The 19,084-nt window shown below is 41.3% G+C and overlaps 1 protein-coding gene across 18 annotated transcripts in view; it reads left to right on the plus strand.

Moving 5' to 3' along the window:
• ESRRG (estrogen related receptor gamma) overlaps positions 1-19,084 on the plus strand; it is a 464,785-nt gene that overhangs the window by 109,833 nt on the left and 335,868 nt on the right. The window contains exon 1 of one of the 18 annotated variants that reach the window (XM_065679876.1): positions 6,766-6,787. The exons of the other annotated variants lie outside the window; for them this stretch is intronic. Within the exon in view, the coding sequence (XP_065535948.1) occupies positions 6,783-6,787 (5 nt within the window). The 5' untranslated portion in view covers positions 6,766-6,782. Of the gene's footprint in view, positions 1-6,765; positions 6,788-19,084 lie in introns of those variants that run through there. 18 annotated transcript variants of the gene reach the window in all.

Below are 19,084 nucleotides of genomic sequence, written 5' to 3' on the forward strand. Positions count from 1 at the left end.
CTTCAGTTTCCTTTTTGGAAGGTAGGAGAGAAGAGTGAGTGTGTGTGTGTGCATGTAGATAGGTGACAGTGATCTTGAACTCCACAGTCAAGTGTTTTGAGATGTAATGAAATACTCTAGAAACACTCTACTTGTGCTTGGCGGTTGCTAGCATTGTTACTTGCAGAAAAGGGTACTACACGATGACAGTAAAGGTGGTCCAGATTGGCCCTTAATTAATTTTATTTTCAAAATCTATATTAGTGGCTGTCGCGGGGGCACCTGGGCACTTCACATCAATAAAATAATCAATTTAAAAAATGTGTAGACCAGAACTCTGTGTTCACTAACAAAACTCCTGTTTCCCGCTACGAATAAAGGTCAGTCCAAGGCTGGCCAAGCAAGCAGGACTCGCGTTTCTGTGCCTTGGTGCTTGCCAGACTCAGCTCTGGCAGAGCACCACCGGCAGCACTTCCAGATGTCTGCGATCCCTGCAGAGAACATCTTACTGTTGTGCCTATGACTTGTTAACCCCCTGCACGTCTCACATTGGTTTCAGGACCAGTAGAAGAGGTGGGGAAAGGCCAGTCCTGATTTAAAGCGTGACTTTGACAGTTGCAAGCAGCCTGCTGACGTGCAGGCAACAGGGACTCGGAGGAGCTGCTGAAGTAGAGACAGAGACCTCCTCCTGAAGAGGAGGCTAGAGGTCTCTTAACTGAAAAAATTGTATTGATGATAAATGTTACATTATGCAAGCTGAGCAAATTCTGTAGGAAAACAATACTTCCTAGTTTTTTTCTTAATGTGTTAATATTTTATGATACCTGTGCATTAAGGGCCAGTTCCTACAAAGTTTAAGTGAGTTTGGGCTGATCAATTGCCTTTATGGACTTAAAAAACCCCCACCCCTGGTTACTACAGATTAGCTAAATTCCCAATCTTGCTTAACATGCTGATGATATAAAATCAGCTTGTTTCTGGTTTTCATGTGTTAAGTGAGCATATGTAATGAAATTAAATGTTGTTGCAAAGCTGCATTTTATTTATCTGTACATTTGGGGCAATAATCACACTTTAATACATATCTGACTGTGCAAACAACACTGAAAGTAGGAGTTCCTGCACACTGATTTAATTTTTTTAAATATGAAATGATAATATATTTTGATGTCTTGAAATCCAATTGAACTCAAGCTGAGCTTAAAACTCCAAGATCTGATTCAGGAGAATTCAGGCCCATCTGGATGGTGGGTAGCAGGTGTGCAGTTTGTGTGTGTCTGTGTGTGTTTAAGGTAGGGAGTGCAGGGAGTGAAGCATTTCTCTTTTCCTATAAAGCTTTAACGCCAGTTTAATGCTGTGGTCTGAGGCTCTATGCAGTTTAAGTTCTTGCACCAACATCTATTGTTGGTCTCCATTTCTAGACAACTTAATGGTGAACGGCAGAAGCAAGTAAGTGTGCAGTGTTTTGGAAAAAATATGGTTTCTAATTCTTAAATTTTGAATTTAGCTTCTGGTTATACTTCATATGGGAGTGTGTATAAACTGATACATATCTGATCCTTGAGGAGCCAGTGAGAAAGGTTTCATGTCAAGGTCTTTTTGAGAGTTGTATGTTCCCACAGCAACAAAGAAGGTTTTTCATCTATTTATTTTTTTTCTATATAAAAGCAAAGAAAATATATTATGCAGTTTCTATTTTCATCAGACAATGGGCATGTTCTACATTTTTGCATTACTGTGATTATAATGGAGGGTTTTTTAATCTTTAATCAAGCAACTCTACTCAGCCCACTTTATAACTTGTAACATTCAGAGACTTTTCCCAGCCATTCTTGTTTTCCTCTTTCTCCTTCTCTTTCTTCATCTTTTGATACTGCCAGTTACACTCTGCCTGGAAGCTTTTTACTTAGGAGGTGTAAGAACCAGCTCTTCATTGACTTCTGGCATTAGCTATCAAGTGACCTCCTTTTTGAACTCTGATCAGCTCTCCCTCTTCCAACTTTTAAATATTTCCTGTTCCTTTTATTTGTCTTCACTACTGTATAACTTTGTGCTTTCAGCACATGTGTTTTTTATGGGAGCTGGCACACAAAGCACTACTTAACAAGTAAGTAAGCAAACAGTCATACTTCTCTTTACATACTTTTTAACTTCACACTACTACAGTAGATGACACTTTGCTATTGTATTTCACAGGGTTTTTTTCATGGTGAACTGAATTTCTAACATGGAGTGGAGCTGGTGCTGTGTTGCCAAGGGAAGTCTATCTGGGTTGACAGACAAAATCATAAGTGTTTCTCTGAACATCCCTGTAAAGATCTCTCTTTTATTTGTTTGCTTTTATGGAGTTAAATGGAAAGAGGTCACCCCCTTTGACAGAACAAACTCTTTTTCTAGCAATAGGTCTTTGCATGAAAACATTTTTTTTTTTTTATTAAGCAAGTCATCCATACTGCACTGTAGGCTGTTTGAGTGTAACAGTATGTTACAGTCTGCAAAGTTAATGCAGTTAATATTCAACTGAACTTTTGGGGGGTTGCTAATCCCTTAGGCGGGCTTAGCAGAAAGGGCAAACATATTTATAGCACTTTGAATCAGACTGCAGTGAACAAGTAAGGGTATGTGCTATACCATGCAAATGTTACACAATTTCAGAAAACTCAGTGCATAACCATCTTTTAAGTGCATAAGCATCTTTTTTTAAAGTTGGTAAAATGTCTCATTTGTAAGAGCTGTTTGTTCAGTGGACAACAGGGCTGTTAAAATGAGGCTGTATGAAAGGTCTTGAGATTCCTGTTCTGGTGATAAATTCTGCAAGTTCTGAACAGATTTATGGGCTGTTTAATTAGGAGCTAACTGTATTCTTTAAGCTCAGTCATTTGTATTATTCCCTAATAGGATTTCACTGGACTTTGTCACGTATCTGACTATGACCGAGTGTGAGTAGGTTTGTCAATAGCCTCTTCCAAATGGACCATGGTGTCTTACTATAAATATAATATATTTATATATTATATTTATATATTATATTATATATTATATAATATAATTCTTGAATGATCTTTCCTCCAGAGTGGAAGTGTGACACTGGGTTTGCTTCAGTTAGAGTTGTGGGCACACGGGGCAAAAGAAGCAAGAGTTAAATCACTAGTTGTGGGAAGTTTATAGAAAAGCTGAAGTGCTCAGACTGAGAATGTCCAACAGTGAGGGTCATGTTCCTGTGAGACAGAAACTCTTAATATTTATGTTATGGACAAAACCTGAGTGTAAAGTTATACTGACAAGGCCCTGTAAAGCTACCATTCCATCTGGAGCCAGAGAAAAAGAACTTATGATCTTAGATTTTCCACAGAATTTGATTGCATAGAGTTTTTAGTTTAATAAATACAAGGTCCATCAAGTGGTAGTCAACAAAAAGTCATTTCTACATTCTTTATTTTATTGTGAGAGAAGAGATTGTAGTATGTATGGTAGAGCTCTAAGGTGAACTTCTGGTTCAATACAAACACAAAATACAGGCCTTGCAAAGTGTCTGTTCTAAGATTTTAAAGTATATTTTTACATTTTGGCTATTTCTTCCTTTTTTTTTTTTCCCCTAGATATTAAATATTGGAATGAGTGACTCCAACATGGAACCTGACTTTAAAGGAGGCTTAGGGGCCTGAATTTATGCATGTACTCAAGTAATTTATTGGTTTGCCACCTTACCTGCACCCACTGTCTTCCTTTTGGTCTTTGTGAACCATACTGGCCCTTCATGGTCCTTCAGGAAAAAAAGTCCTACAAAATAATGGATGTGACAGAATTTTTAAGAAAACTGGAATTATGTTGGTAAATATTTTTCAAATGTATTTATTATATTTTCAGTTAAAATTTAAGTGACTGAATACCAGAGGAAGTTAAAATTTTGTATTGGAGTTGTTTATATCTGAAGTACTAGAAAATAACTAGTTTGTTAGAGGTAAAATTTCAAATGCCAGAATATGTTAAAATATAAGCTCGAAGGTCAAACAGCCTCTCCCAAGGAAGGAAGAAAGAAGGGAATTTGGGCTGATCAGATTAAGACCCAGTAGGTCTGTAACAGGTATGCAGGGATCATGTGGCTAACACAGATGTGGGTTCTTTTGATTCCTTATCCTGAATGTCCCCAGCTCATCACTGCATCAGTTGCAGATCCTAAGTAAAATTCAGCTTTATGCCTTCATAATTATTACAAGACTCAGTAACATTTCTGTCATTTTATTAAACAGTGGATACGTCCACAGTAAACACCTTACTTCACAGAGTATGCTGGTGAAGTTGTGCTGGATCTTAGCTACACATCCTGCAGCCATTTGGAGCTTAGACATCAATGAAACAATCAGCAATTTTATTGGGAAAACCAAGAGTTAACACTCCAGTGATGGTAACTGTGATAAAAGGTATGTGTGTGTGTGTGTGTGTGTGCATGTGTGACTGTGCTGTACTCCATACATTTATGAGCTCTTTTTATAGTAGCATTCCCAGGAGCAGTCCAGGTCCAATCAGGACTGGTATGCCATTGTGTGAGGTGTTGTTCTAATTCATGTGTAAATGTGGAGTGGTTGCTGCCCTCAGGATATTACAGTGAAATTACAAACAGCATAAAAAAATAGTAGGAGTTGTGGAGGAGAAGGAGGGCAGCTGCAGCGAGGTGCGCTTGTCTTGTCAGGGATGTGGTACGTACAGCCTGATACCAAATGATGGGCATGTCATTTATTTATAAGTCTGCTGCCTTCAAAACAATTAGCCTCATTGTCCTTCGTATGTGTCTTAGTTATTTAAACAGAAATGTAGGAAGTATGAAATGAATCACTTCTGAGACCCTTCTAGCCTCCTATTCTGTGTCTAGCAATGACTAACCCCAGACGCCTTAAGGAAAGTTGTAAGAACCTCACAATGGGCAGATATGGGATAATCTTCTCTCTATATGTTCTCTTCCTAATATTTCATTATTAGGGATTAATTTAAGCTCTGAAGTATGAGTTTTTTGAAGAAAAATATTTGGGTTTTCCCCCCTCTCCACTGTCAGCATTGTTTAAAGTATGAAATATCCTCCCAAGCCTGTCGAGCTGTTCTCAGAGCAATCCTACCTGTTCCTTGGTGTGCTGACCAAATCTGTGGCTTGGGAACTGGTAGTTTTTCATCCTCTAATGCCAGAAGGCAGTGGTAGATGCTTTCCCACAGGGAGGTGGGTGAAGGTAGAAGCATGTTGAGCAGTGATGGCCTGGGTGTTCCCATGTCACCATATGTCGAAGCTGTGGTGCTGCAGCTGGACCTCTCCCCTTTCTTTTATATTTTAGTGGGTAATTTGCAGTAAAGCACTATAGGAAATAACCATAAATAAATCTGGGAACCTTTGTATTAGATTCTTTTGCTAGCTGTGTACATATGAGCAGCTTGCTGTTTGCATATGTGAATCTTGTCATAACAATTTCAGGAAGTGATTTGTTAATAATCAAGTTCTCAGAGCAGCTCTAAATCAGTAATTGATGTAGGTCTGGATAAAGCAAGCCTTCCGCCTGCCTATTTTGAGGAGCATTTTTGCCAAGTTTCAAGCTAGTGTGAAAACTAGCCATCAGAATAAAATTTAGGACAGCTGGGATGCATTGCAGTGAAGACTTTTGGCTCCACAGTTCAAATAATCACAATAGCAGCTCAATTTAGCCTTTGGCTGGGTAGGTTTGGCAGGGCACAATGAAAAATAATTATTTCATGGCCTGCTTATTTGTCCCTTAACAAATAAACTCTCTGACCTATGCAGGCTTATGTAAATATGCTGCCGTATGTGGGCTTGTAGAACACTGTCATGTCCCCATTTGGAAATATGTTTTATTTCACCCTCGTGTTACTAACTTTTTTGGAGAGTTCTGTTTCGGAAGCAAAGAAAGGAATAGGAGGCATTGGATACTGAAGCCCAGACAGCCAGGCACAGAGTCTAAAAAGCCATCTAACAGTTTTCTTTCTGAAAACATATCCCCATTAGTATGCAGTGTTTTCACTGCTGTAATAATAAGAGCAATCAGGATACGAGCAAGTCCGTCTCTTTGCAGCCTTCCCACGCGGGATGGAGAATGACAGCCCCTAAAGCATTTGGATATTAGCCTGAATGTGTGCTGCTTAGCTAACCATGGTTCAACTTGCTCTCCATTTTACAGCTTCCTGGATATCCTTCTCAGTTGGGTTGGTGACAGCTTAAAATGTGAGACTTGGGCGGGGGGGGGGAGATAAAAGCTTAGCAAAAGGCTTTTTGTGTGTGTATTTAAGGGGAAGTTTTATTACACTTGGTGATGGAGAGACATGCCGTGCTATTTTCTGTTCCTACAATTTTAGCATTTGCACTCTGTTGTACTGGCGCAGCCAATCCATAAGATTGTCTTGCTGTTTCCCACTCTGGAGGGGGAAAAAATAAACAGAAGAATACAGATTGATAGGTTTGTCTTCTGACACCACCATTTTGGTTCTGAAACAGTAAAAGAAAGCCTTTTTTCTCAGTGATACAAAAGTTCTCTCTAGAGTGTCTGCTTTTACACACTCGTGCCTAGACACAGACAGACATGCGCACACACAAGCAGAGGCTCTTGCTGAGGTGGCTATGATCTGTTTTTAATAGTGGCACTTCTTCTCAAAGTGTCATTTAAAAAAACCATCAGCAGTCATGTCATGCATTGGGATGAATTTCTAAATGTAAATGAGATTCTCTCAGTAATTTATTTACATTTGTTTTCAGCACAACAAATGAGACATCACGTAGCTTCATAATTTCCCATGACCGAGTCACCAGCATGAGGTGTGTAATTTACCCTGATTTAAGATGCTTATCTAGAGGTTCTTGCAACAATACCTGGTGGGCTTTTTTTCTACTACTTTTTACTGGCTTTTAACCCATCTACTTCCTTCTCTGTTTTTCAGTTGAAAAAGAATTATAAGTGTCTCTTCTTCTTGAGGCCTTTTTTCAGTCCTACTGAGAGGGATAGCTTTGCCTTGTTTTGTGTATTGTTTTCTCTGCTATTTCCTTCTTATTTGGTAAAAATCATAGGAGGCTTCCAGAACATACCTTGATTTACAGTCTGATGATGCAGGAAGGCAATGCTGCTTGTGGACATTTCTGATGGGAAAATGTTTGTCCAGACACGAAGCATGAATGGGAAGCATCCTGCAGTTGTTGGTTCTCTCCCTTTTCCACATAGGCCTGGTCTTGGCTCTGCTACTGACTTGGAGTTTCTGACTGGCTTTAGTGATACTTGGGTTGAGAGGGGATGTGAATGCCAGTTTTAAAATAATGTGGACAGAGTCATATACTACAAAACTAATTTATTTTAAGCCTGTAGTTGGAACATTTAGATGTCTAACTACTTGCATGAGTATTTCAGGAAGGTAGATGATTAAAGGTGCAATGTACCATGCATACAATTTTGTACCGCTTGCTTGCAGACTCAGTTAAGGCTTGACTGAAAATCAGGGCAGTAGCTTTTGCTACTTTACAGGGTAACCGCACAAGGAGAACTGAGAGGCTTTGGTGAAAATTACTGGTCGTTCAGCAGCAATACAAAATGCTATGCTATATAATTGTGCTGTGTCAAGTTTGGGATGTTATCATGCAAAAATACATCTTTATGGAGATCTGCAGGATTAACCATACACAAGTGATCGTCTCCTCACTGAGAAAAAGCATGACATTTCATTGTGTTAATTCCCAAAGAAAAATTCAGTGTATTCCTTTAAACTGAATAAGCATATTCCAAAAAAAGAGTAGATTTGGACTGGGTTTTAATGTGTGTTGTACATACTAGGAGTTGTACATACTTTGATTAGTTGAGATTTAATTTTTTGGCCTGCTGGCCATTTCCTTAGCATTGCATGGGTTTAGCACCAAATTGTGCTGGTGGCCTGTCTATGACCAAATTATTTACAGAGCTGCAGTTAAATTATACAAATCTTCCAGACAAGCAGTGCTCTGGGCAAATTATTTCATCAGAGTTATTTTCCATGGTGTACTTAAGCAAAAGCTTACAGGAACAACATGAATCTTTTTTTGGTATGTGATTATGCATATGTGGTAGCAGCCACCTTGTCAGAAATAGCTAGCTCTCTACCTGGGAAAACAGAAGTAAACCAGGATATGAAAATTAATGATCTCTGTGCTGTCCTTAGTTTGAAGCACAAGTTTTACGTTATGAAAGTACAGGACTGGGGCCAGTAGTAGGATGGTCATTTCTGTACGCTGTCAACTCATTCAAGGTCTTGTGACTTTCGTGTTTTTTCTCTATATACTTAAAACTGCACAGCTTTGTGCTCTTGTAATAAGCAGGTCAGCTGACTTTGCTAGTTCTCTGTCACATCCAGGCCCAGTGGTCACTGTTCCCTTTTACAGGGAAGTATATTTGTATATCTAAAGGCAGTATTGGCTTTTACTGTGTTACCCCCATCTAGCAAGACTTGAGCTGCTGTACGATTATGAGGTGTACAGAAAGAATATAACTCCTAAAAGCAACCCTACCTCCCAATGATAATTGGCATCCTTTCAAACTCTGTTCTGGAGTTTAGGAATATAGTTTGGGTAGAACATACATATTTGGGTTTATATGTAATGGTCATACCTACTAGGTGAAACCATACCTACCTGTAACGGTTCACTTGGAGAAACTTTGGCATAGATCACTATTTAAGGACTCTGGATGCATTGTTTGTGTTTAGCTCAGTGGTTTTTATCATTGCAGGTTTGTTTAGTTGTTACCTGAGGACTGCACAGGGTGTGTGGGCCAGACCTGGGGACACCACTTGGCTATTGAGCTTGGTGGGCTCAATCCAGGCACACAAGAGGTGGGACTGCAATAGCTGGAGTTTCATTATGTTGTCTGAGGATTATTTTGATTAGCAGGATGTGAGTATCTGTGAAAGCTGAGTCTCCTTCACTTGGGATCCTTAGCAGATGCAACTGTGATTAAGAGCCCCCTTAATTTAGAAATGCTCTTAAAGACAGGAAGATACTTAAAGCTGGCTTTGTTAACCAAATGGAGGAGCTATGCTCTTGGGGCCCATTAACAGTGCTGCCTAGATGGCCACTGCTGCTCTGGGAATTAAGTTTCTGAAAACCCCAGACCTGGGATTCTTTAGAGCTTCTTAGCTCCAAATTGTATATCTCACCAGTTCTTTACTCCCTCAGTTGTAATCCATATCTCACTTATTGCTAGAGTCAACAGTCTAATGGTAACAAAAAACACAACCTTTCATCATCTATTGATTTTCAGTCTTTAAAAACTGTCAGTAAGCTTTTTTTTTTTTGTCCAATTTTTCAATAAATAGGAACATTTATTGGTTTTTCAGTTTTATTGTATTACATTACGTTATATTTTACTGCATATAGTGGGTAATGTAGCATCAGGAGACATGTTTACATTCAGCAAGTAACTTTTGAAACTGCATAACTCAACTGAGATATGTAAACAAATTTGTAATGCTAGTTTAATTTAGATTACAATGCAGAATACTCAGGCTTGAGCTCATTTTTCTATTTATTCCATTAAGATCCTCTAACTAATGGAGGAGAATTGCCATAAAAATAATTACTGTGGAACATCAGTAAAGGTGAACATCCACAGTCTTCTCTATCTGAGAGAGAGGGAGGAATTTTGTAGTTAAGTAAGCATCACAATATGTGGGTTTCTTTCCTAGAAATCTGCCACAGACAATGTTGTACAGGTTGGGCAAGTAATAAATTCTTTCTGTGTGATGCTGTGTGTCGAAAGACGTGGCATGAACATCTTTCTCAGTGACCTCTGTTACCTTCTCTCTCCTTTTAAACAAGGAGACAAACTGGAATATGATTTAGCCCTGGTAGACTTTTGGGTGTGGATCCTGAGTTGCCTCCCCACTACCACTTGCCTTCATGGTAGAAGATATCCTGGTGGGATTTTCCGTTTCCAGAACCAAGCAGGAAGCACTGAAGATCAACAGTTGCCTCTTGCTTACTCTTGTGATGAGAAATGGCAATTTGATGATATTTTTATCCCTGGTGTAGAAGCAATTTAACCTTTTTTAATTAAGAAGCAGCTAATTTCTCTTCTGGTGACATTCAGCCACACAGCCAAAGACAGTTGTTTCCATTCTACCAGCAAAAATAAACTAGGTAGAGGTGCCACTGTTGAGGTGGGGATGTGCAAAACAGCCTCCGCTTTAAACCAGCTGTGACACTGCACCTCTTGCACCGGTCTTTGCCAGAAGAACCAAGTGGTTCTTCTGCTTCAAGGCTGTCAATGTTATCCTGGCAGGCTTCTCAGATGAAGTATTTCCCATAGGTCATGAAATATTTTCCTGTACACTATGAACACAGAGACAGTTCTGGATTATGTTTCATAACCATTGCACAGTAGACAGACAGAGGAAGAACCATTTGGGCGAAAGGCTTCATTTTTTTGTGAATTGGATGTGATTCTGCAAGGCACAGGCTCTTTCTCATAAGTTGCTTTGGATCTTGCTGTCATCTCTGCTTCACGGGATCTGATGCACAAAGAGTTAATAGATATCCAGTGGCCAAAGCCATTTATATTTCTCTTTGTATAAGGAAGTGAAGTGAAGCATGTAAAATTGGAAAGCAGAACCAAACTTGAAATTCTCTAATTTTATGATGTGTGTGTGTGTGCGTGTGTGTTATTTTCACATGATCCTTAATTGCATTCTGTTCTGGAGTGGGGAAATGGGGGATGCTAATCTAGTGCACCAACTAGGGGAAAACCAAACTGTTTTGCAGGGGAGTCTAGATGACAGCACACAGCAAATGCAAAATTTGACATTCATATGAAAGTGAGCTAAGCAAGACCAATAGAAGAAAGCCAAAAGGACTGCAGCAAGAGGAATACAAGGGCTTTAAGGAAACCACAGATTCTCTATTCATTGAAATATTACGGGTGACCTTTAAAGTGGTGATAGGATATAGATTTTGTTGAGCAGCACCAAGGGAGATGGCTGTTACAAAGGGAATGTGTGATTGGATTCAGGTTCATGAGAAGCTACGTTTAGAAGAGAATTGGCTTTCCCTTTTTGAACACGTAATATAGTGGAGTACGCCTTATTACACTGAAAGGAAAGAGGCTATTGTTGGGACTGCTGTTTGCTGTACTTGCTGATGATTTTCCAAGGGGTATTTTGATATTTACTGTAGAGATGCTTACAGTGAGTTGGAGATGTGACTGAAAGTGAAGCTTAGTTCTGTGAATGTACCATCCTGCTCTCTGTGAGTCTGCCTAAAGTTATATGTTCAGAATCAGTCTGCAACAGTAAATAATTTGTAGGAGTCCACCAGAGCACAAAGTTGTGGGATAATCTCTTTCTTCTCTCACTGAATAAAATAGCCTTTAAAAAAATTATTCCAACTTCCAGTCAAAACGTTAAAGCCAATGAACTGGGTGGACACTTTAAATAGAATCATAGAATGATTTTTGTTGGAAAGGACTTTAAAGCTCATCCAGTTCCAATCCCCTGCCATGGGCAGGGACACCTTCCACTAGAGCAGGTTGCTACAAGCCCCATCCAATCTGGCCTTGAACACTGCCAAGGATAGGGCAGCCGCAGCTTCTCTGGGTAACCCGTGTCTCGCCACCCCCATAGTGAAGAGTTTCTTCTTAATGTTTAATCTAAATCTCCCCTCTTTCAGTTTAAAGCCATTCTTCCTTGTCCTGTCACTACATACCCTTGTACAAAGTCCCTCTCCAGATTTCCTATAGCTTCCTTTAGGTATTGATACCCTTTTGCTGGGGTATAGCAAAATTGGTCTCTGCCCTGTTCTTTAGTTCTGATGTTTTCTTCATTCCCTTGGCTGAGAGCTGGGTCACAACACAGTGCTGTGCTCTTCTGCACCATGGGAGACGAGTTTCTGTGCAGAAGTAAATGTCTTTGATAAACAGCTTGACTTAGCAGCACTGTACGCTTACTATTTATTGGAGTAAGGGATGAGTGAACTATTTAAAAACAGAATTCCCAGGGCAGTGTTCTAGTGTCATGTCTGAAAGGCAGTGGAGAACCTGACCTAAAGATATCTTGTGTAAATAGGGGTTTAAGCACAGGTCTTACCTTTTCTCTGAATTCTTTTGATTTTTTTTTGTTTGGTTTTTTTTTTTTTTTTTTTTTTGGTGGATAGTATGTTCCGAAGGACCTAAGTTCTTCTGTGGGATGAGGATGAGGGCAATTATGTCATGTTACAATCTGACACCTTTGAGTGTTGTGTAAAGGCATCTCTCCTGCTCCCCAGTGGTGCTAACCCATGATGTATAATCATGGAGCCAATGGGGCAGGATGTCTTGTACTCTGCACCAGCTGTGACTGGTGTGGATCCCTGGGATGCTGCTGAGGATGAAGTAAACCATTGTGTGCTTGGATGTATCGATTATGAGCAGAACATCACTCAACACCTGTGTTGTTGTCACATTCTGGGCAGTTTACCTCTGCTCCCAGGAACACTTTTAACAGTGAGCTTTAATCTGGATTCCAATTTTAAATCTAACTTTTACATGAACCCTTAAGGGAAAAAAAAAATGTTAAATCGTGCTTTAAAAAAAAAAATAAAAGGTGAAATTTACTGTTAGGGTGTTGAGGTACTGGTACTATTCTATGATTCTATTATTATTTTTTTTCTCTTTGGCATATGCTAGGAAGGAAAAGGAATATACTATGGATCCTTCCCTGTTGCTCATTGTGTTTTGATCCAGCCCATTACACACACGAGTCCCAACACCTTCAGTCATTTCCTACCAGCTGTGTCTCTGGGAGGCCAGACTTTACTCCCGTATTTTTAGCACTGCATTGGCTTGGGGTATTCTCTACTCTGCTCTCGTGAGACTTCACTTGAGTATTGTGTGCAGTTCTGGTGTCCTCAACATAAAAAGGACATGGAACTGTTGGAACAAGTCCAGAGGAGGGCCACGAGGATCATCAGGGGACTGGAGCACCTCCCGTATGAAGATAAGCTGAGGAAGTTGGGGCTGTTCAGCCTGGAGAAGAGAAGGCTGCGTGGAGACCTCATAGCAGCCTTCCAGCATCTGAAGGGGGGCTATAGGGATGCTGGGGATGGACTATTCATTAGGGACTGTAGTGATAGGACAAGGGGTAACGGGTTAAAACTTAAACAGGGGAAGTTTAAATTGGATATAAGGAAGAAATTCTTTACTGTAAGGGTGGTGAGGCACTGGAATGGGTCACCCAAGGAAGTTGTGAATGCTCCATCGCTGGTGGTGTTAAAGGCCGGGCTGGACAGAGCCTTGGGTGACATGGTTTAGTGTGAGGTGTCCCTGCCCGTAGCAGGAGGGTTGAACTGGATGATCTTAAGGTCCTTTCCAACCCTAACTATTCTATGATTCTGTGATTCCCTTTGGGGCATCCTCTGCAACCTGGTACTTCTTACCACTCTCAGCAGCACTTGCACATCCATGCCCAGCATCACACTCAAGCTATACGAAGGCCACTTGCCATCATTTACATTTTTCATTAGCCTTCTAAAGTAGTTGCTCAGAAGGTAGAGTGGCTTTCCTAGCTGCTTGAGCTCTTTTGGAAGGCTGTCATTTTGGATCGCTGGTGTACCATTGGGCTATAATTGGTATGCAAAACATTGCACAAACATAACTAATTGCACAATTAAGATTGCTTTCTCCTCATCCCATTCGTCATACTTCTCATTCACACCTATAGTCAGCATCTGGCATTAACAAAGTCCATGTTTGTCACATTAATACATTCCTTTTCTAGTGAAAATGCCTTTTGTATAGTCCTTTGTTGCTTAAGGGTCCTGTCAGCACGTTCAGTAAAAGTGCTGTTTAGAAAGCGTTGTACTGGACATCCCTTTTCTGAATGTTTAATGGGATAGTAATGCAGTGCTCCAGGATAAAAACAACTCTCAGAGCTCAGAAAAGGGACTTGATCCAGATCAGCAGAGGACTCTCCCTTAACAATGCTGAAGTAAGTAATACAGTGTTTTACTACTTTTTAAAATCTGAGGCAAATAATGCAGGGATACCTTTTCTTCACAGTGGACATTTCAAGGTCATCAGTCCCATTAACCTGGTGTAGCTGCATAATGACTTCATTCTCATAGTCTACACCAGAACCAAGCAAACCAAACCCATGTTGAAAAGTGCAGGAGGTAGCAGGGAAAAGTCCATGTCTGTGAAGCAAAACATGAGAAACTGCCTGGTACCCTTACTGCCAGACCTAGTTCTTGAATGTAGTGATGGTGTGTTTGCACTAATGTAAAGGCAAGGTGGGAGCATCTTGGATTGGAAGCCTACAGAGGTCTGCAGCACCATAATTCTTCTTGGGAAAAGGAAATGATGTAAGTATCTTCTTCTGAAATTGTTCCCCACAACTCTATAAATTTAAAGAAATAAAAACCAAATAGAAAATCGATTTTTAAATGACGATGAATTATTATCATTAAAAGATCTGTAGTTTTGTGTCAGGGAAAAGAAAACCCAACCAAACTTGGTGTACTGTATCCTACTTTTCTGAAGCATTACTTAATGTACCAGTCATTGCTGGGAACAGGGAGTCCTTTTAATGCTAGTCAGGTAATATGTCATTCTCTCTGTAAAAACTCTGCAGCAGAGACATGAGTTATATACTGATGTATCAGAATATCATGTGGTAGCACTAATGTGAGTCACTACAGTGGAGTTTGCCCCGTTTGAAATTTTTACATAATTAAAGTGAGTCATTGTCCAAATTCTGCCAAAGTGCAGAAGTCTTTAATTCAACATACGCAGTTCAGCTTGCATATGCTTTCCATAGGGTGAGCATTTCCTTTGTACACAGCCCAGGGTTAACTCTGGTCTGGAAGCCATTTCTTCTTGCCATTCAGCATGCAATGCTCCCATTGAAATCTACTGCAGCTTTGGTAAAATCAGCTGGAACCACCAGACCTTAAACAGACCTCTCTGCTTCATTTTGTGTTCTACCGATAATTCTTTAAATGCATGTAGTTAGGTCAAAACAAGTTTATTTTTGTTTCTGTGATAACAAAGGTTATGGCATATATATCCTGGTGAAATACATTCCATTGCTTTCCACGACATCTGTCTCTGTACCAAGGCAAAGACCAGAGAAAGGCTTAGAAAGGTAAGGCAAGTTTCTTTGAAGGAAAGCAGACTGGCTATAAATATTCCATAAATATTTGACTTTTAAAATTATAAACTTCAAGGTGGTGGATGGTTTACTACTCAGGGGTAGTTAAACCAGATGGTTTTACCTAAGATTAAAACCACCCTCCATGCAGTTAGCTGCATCGTCAACATTTCTGAAGATTTTGTACATCATTTGCTTTTTGAGGTCAGAAGATGATCATGTCTGAGTCATTTGTCTGAAGAGGCAGTAGCTTTTCTTTCCTTCTTTCCTCCCTCTTTCCTCCCGCTTTCCTCCCGCTTTCCTCCTGCTTTCCTCCCTCTTTCCCCCCTCTTTTCTCCTGCTTTCCTCCCGCATTCCTCCTCCTTTCCTCCTCCTTTCCTCTGTTCTGTCTTTTACTCTCTATCTCTTCTGTCTCTTTCCTCTCTCATTTTTCTCTTTTTCATCATCTTGTCACAGAATCACAGAATCACAGAATCCCAAGGGTTGGAAGGGACCTAAAAAGATCATCTAGTCCAACCCCCCTGCAAGAGCAGGGTAACCTGCAGTACATCACACAGGAACTTGTCCAGGCGGGCCTTGAATATCTCCAGTGTAGGAGACTCCACAACCCCCCTGGGCAACCTGTTCCAGTGCTCTGTCACTCTTACAGTAAAGAAGTTCTTCCTGATGTTAACGTGGAACTTCCTATGTTCCAGTTTACACCCATTGCCCCTTGTCCTATCACTGGATATCACTGAAAAAAGCCTAGCTCCATCATCCTGACACCTACCCTTCACATATTTGTAAACATTGATGAGGTCACCCCTCAGTCTCCTCTTCTCCAAGCTAAAGAGACCCAGCTCCCTCAGCCTCTCCTCATAAGGGAGATGTTCCACTCCCTTAATCATCTTTGTGGCTCTGCGCTGGACTCCTTCAAGCAATTCCCTGTCCTTCTTGAACAGAGGGGCCCAGAACTGGACGCAATATTCCAGATGCGGCCTCACCAAGGCTGAGTAGAGGGGGAGGAGAACCTCTCTTGACCTACTAACCACTCCCTTTCTAATGCACCCTAAGATGCCATTTGCCTTCTTGGCCACAAGAGCACATTGCTGGCTCATGGTCATCCTCCTATCCACCAGGACCCCCAGGTCCCTTTCCCCTTCACTACTTTCCAGCAGGTCAACCCCCAACCTGTACTGGTACATGGGGTTGTTCTTCCCCAGATGCAAGACTCTACACTTGCCCTTGTTAAATTTCATCAAGTTTCTCCCCGCCCAACTCTCCAGCCTGTCCAGGTCTCGCTGAATGGCAGCACAGTCCTCTGGTGTGTCAGCCACTCCTCCCAGTTTTGTGTCATCAGCAAACTTGCTGAGGGTGCACTCAGTTCCCTCATCCAGGTCATTGATGAAAATATTAAACAGCACCGGTCCCAGCACCGACCCCTGAGGAACTCCACTAGTCACAGACCTCCAGCTAGATTCTGCGCCATTGACCACAACTCTCTGCCTTCTTCCTTTCAACCAGTTCTCGATCCACCTCACTACTTGATCGTCAAGCCCACACTTCTTTAGCTTATCTATGAGGATGCTGTGGGAGACAGTATCAAATGCCTTACTGAAATCAAGAAAAACTACATCTACCGCTCTACCATCATCCCTCCACCTAGTCACTTCCTCATAGAAGGCTATAAGGTTGGTCATACATGACTTCCCCCTCATAAAACCATGTTGGCTGTTCTTAATGACCCCCTCATCCTTGATATGCCTAGTGATGGAGTCAAGAATAAGTTGTTCCATCATCTTTCCAGGGATGGAGGTAAGGCTGACCGGTCTATAATTACCCGGGTCCTCCTTCTTGCCCTTCTTATAGATTGGTGTGACCTTTGCCATCCGCCAATCCTCAGGCACCTCGCCCATTTCCCACGACTTACCAAAGATGATGGAAAGTGGTCTAGCAATGACCTCCGCCAGCTCCCTCAGCACCCGTGGGTGCATTCCATCCGGACCCATCGATTTACAGATGTCCAGTTTGCATAGCTGATCCCTAACCCAATCCTCATCTACCAAAGCAAACTCCTCCTTTGTCCTGACTCCTTCTGGGGCTATAGAAATCCGGGGCCCTCGGGGAGAGTCTGCAGGAGTAAAGACAGAGGCAAAGAAGGCATTCAGCACCTCTGCCTTCTTTATATCCTCTGTCTCCAGGGTACCCACTTCGTTCAGCAGTGGGCCTATATTGCCTCTTGTTTTAGTTTTATTTGCTATGTATTTGAAGAAGCCCTTTCTATTGTCTTTAACCCGACTAGCAAGATTGAGTTCCAAGGAGGCCTTAGCTGTCCTAATTGCCTCCCTACATCCTCTAACAACTGTCCTATATTCCTCCCAAGCGGCCAGCCCCTCCTTCCATAATCCATAGATTCTCCTTTTCCACTTGAGTTTGCCCAGCAGCTCCTTGTTTAACCACGCCGGTCTCCTAGATCCCTTACTTGACTTCCTACTCATTGGGACGCTCCGATCCTGAGCTTGGAAGAAGCGGTCCTTGAATGCTAACCAACTATCTTGAGCCCCTTTACCGCCTAGTCCAGTTTCCCATGAGACTTCCCTTAGCAGTTGACTGAAGAGGCCAAAGTTGGCCCTTCGGAAATCCAGAACTGTGGCTTTGCTAGGTATTCTATTCCTCCCACACAGGATCCTAAACTCCACCATCTCATGGTCACTGCAGCCAAGGCTGCCATTGACCGTCACCACTTCGACCAAACCCTCCTTGTTGGCGAGTACTAAATCTAGCAGCGCTGCTCCCCTAGTTGGTACGTCCACCATTTGCATTAAGAAATTATCATCAATGCACTCGAGGAACCTCCTAGACTGTGAATGACTGGCTGTGTGAGTCTTCCAGCAAATATCGGGGTAGTTAAAGTCCCCCACGACGACTAAGGCATGTAGTCGCGAGGCTACTTCCAGTTGCCTGTAGAAAGCCTCATCAACTCCTTTGTCCTGATCAGGAGGTCTGTAATAGACCCCCACAACTGTATCACCCGTGCCAGTCAGCCCCTTGATTCGTACCCACAGACATTCCACTTGCTCCTCATCCGACCCCGGACAGAACTCAATACATTCTAGTTGCTCTCTCACGTAAAGAGCAACTCCACCACCTCGCTTTGCTGACCTATCTCCCCCAACTCTTTTCTCTCTCATTCTTTCTTATCCCCCTCTTCCCCCTTTTTCTCAGCTGCAAATCTCATTGTTCTCCATCTAATGCAGAAAAGTAACAAAAATGTGGTTAACCGTCACATTCAGAAATAGCTCATAGTTTTGCTGGGCACAGAAGGAAAGAACAGGCATGTAAGGAAATGTTGGAAAAAATGTCAGATTAACTCATGAGTGATAGTGAAAATGGCTTAGGCTGCTCTGCTAATGTCTGAATCACTCAGTAAATGCTATTTTATCTTATTAACATCTTCCTTAGTAGGGACATTATCTGGAATGTTTACTACTATAAATTCTTTCCCAGGAAGGACAAAGTTTCATTTAAAACCATTTCAGTTTCGCCTGCAAGTTGTTCAGGATGATGTACCACGTGGTTGGTTAACTTGCACTGATTTTCAGAGTCATTGCCAGTCCTTCTGTCAGACAAGTTTCATATGCATTACTGATTTACTTCAGATGGTTAGCACAAGCTGTAAAGGGGATGACTAGTTCATTTATTTGGGAGTTTCAGCCTCTCTCTACAAGCTCTATACTCATAATAATGCTGGCAGTAAGTATGTGTTCTTGAAAGGTAACCTTTGAGCCTTACACCCGGGTTTCGTTCTGAACAATAAAATAGTGCAATACCTTTCTTTGCAGCTCAGAATGGGAAGCTGTGTTACAGGAGAAACTTGTATATTTTACTTAAAAAGTAGTTGTTCTTCTGTGGAAAATCTGCAGCCATATGTATGCTAGCCCATCCAGAGAGTAGCCAGACAAAGGGGTATATGTTTCAAACACCCTCTGAGAGTCCTGAA

This window comes from Lathamus discolor, chromosome 5 (genome assembly GCF_037157495.1).
Source record: "Lathamus discolor isolate bLatDis1 chromosome 5, bLatDis1.hap1, whole genome shotgun sequence".
Taxonomy (NCBI): Eukaryota; Metazoa; Chordata; class Aves; order Psittaciformes; family Psittacidae; genus Lathamus; species Lathamus discolor.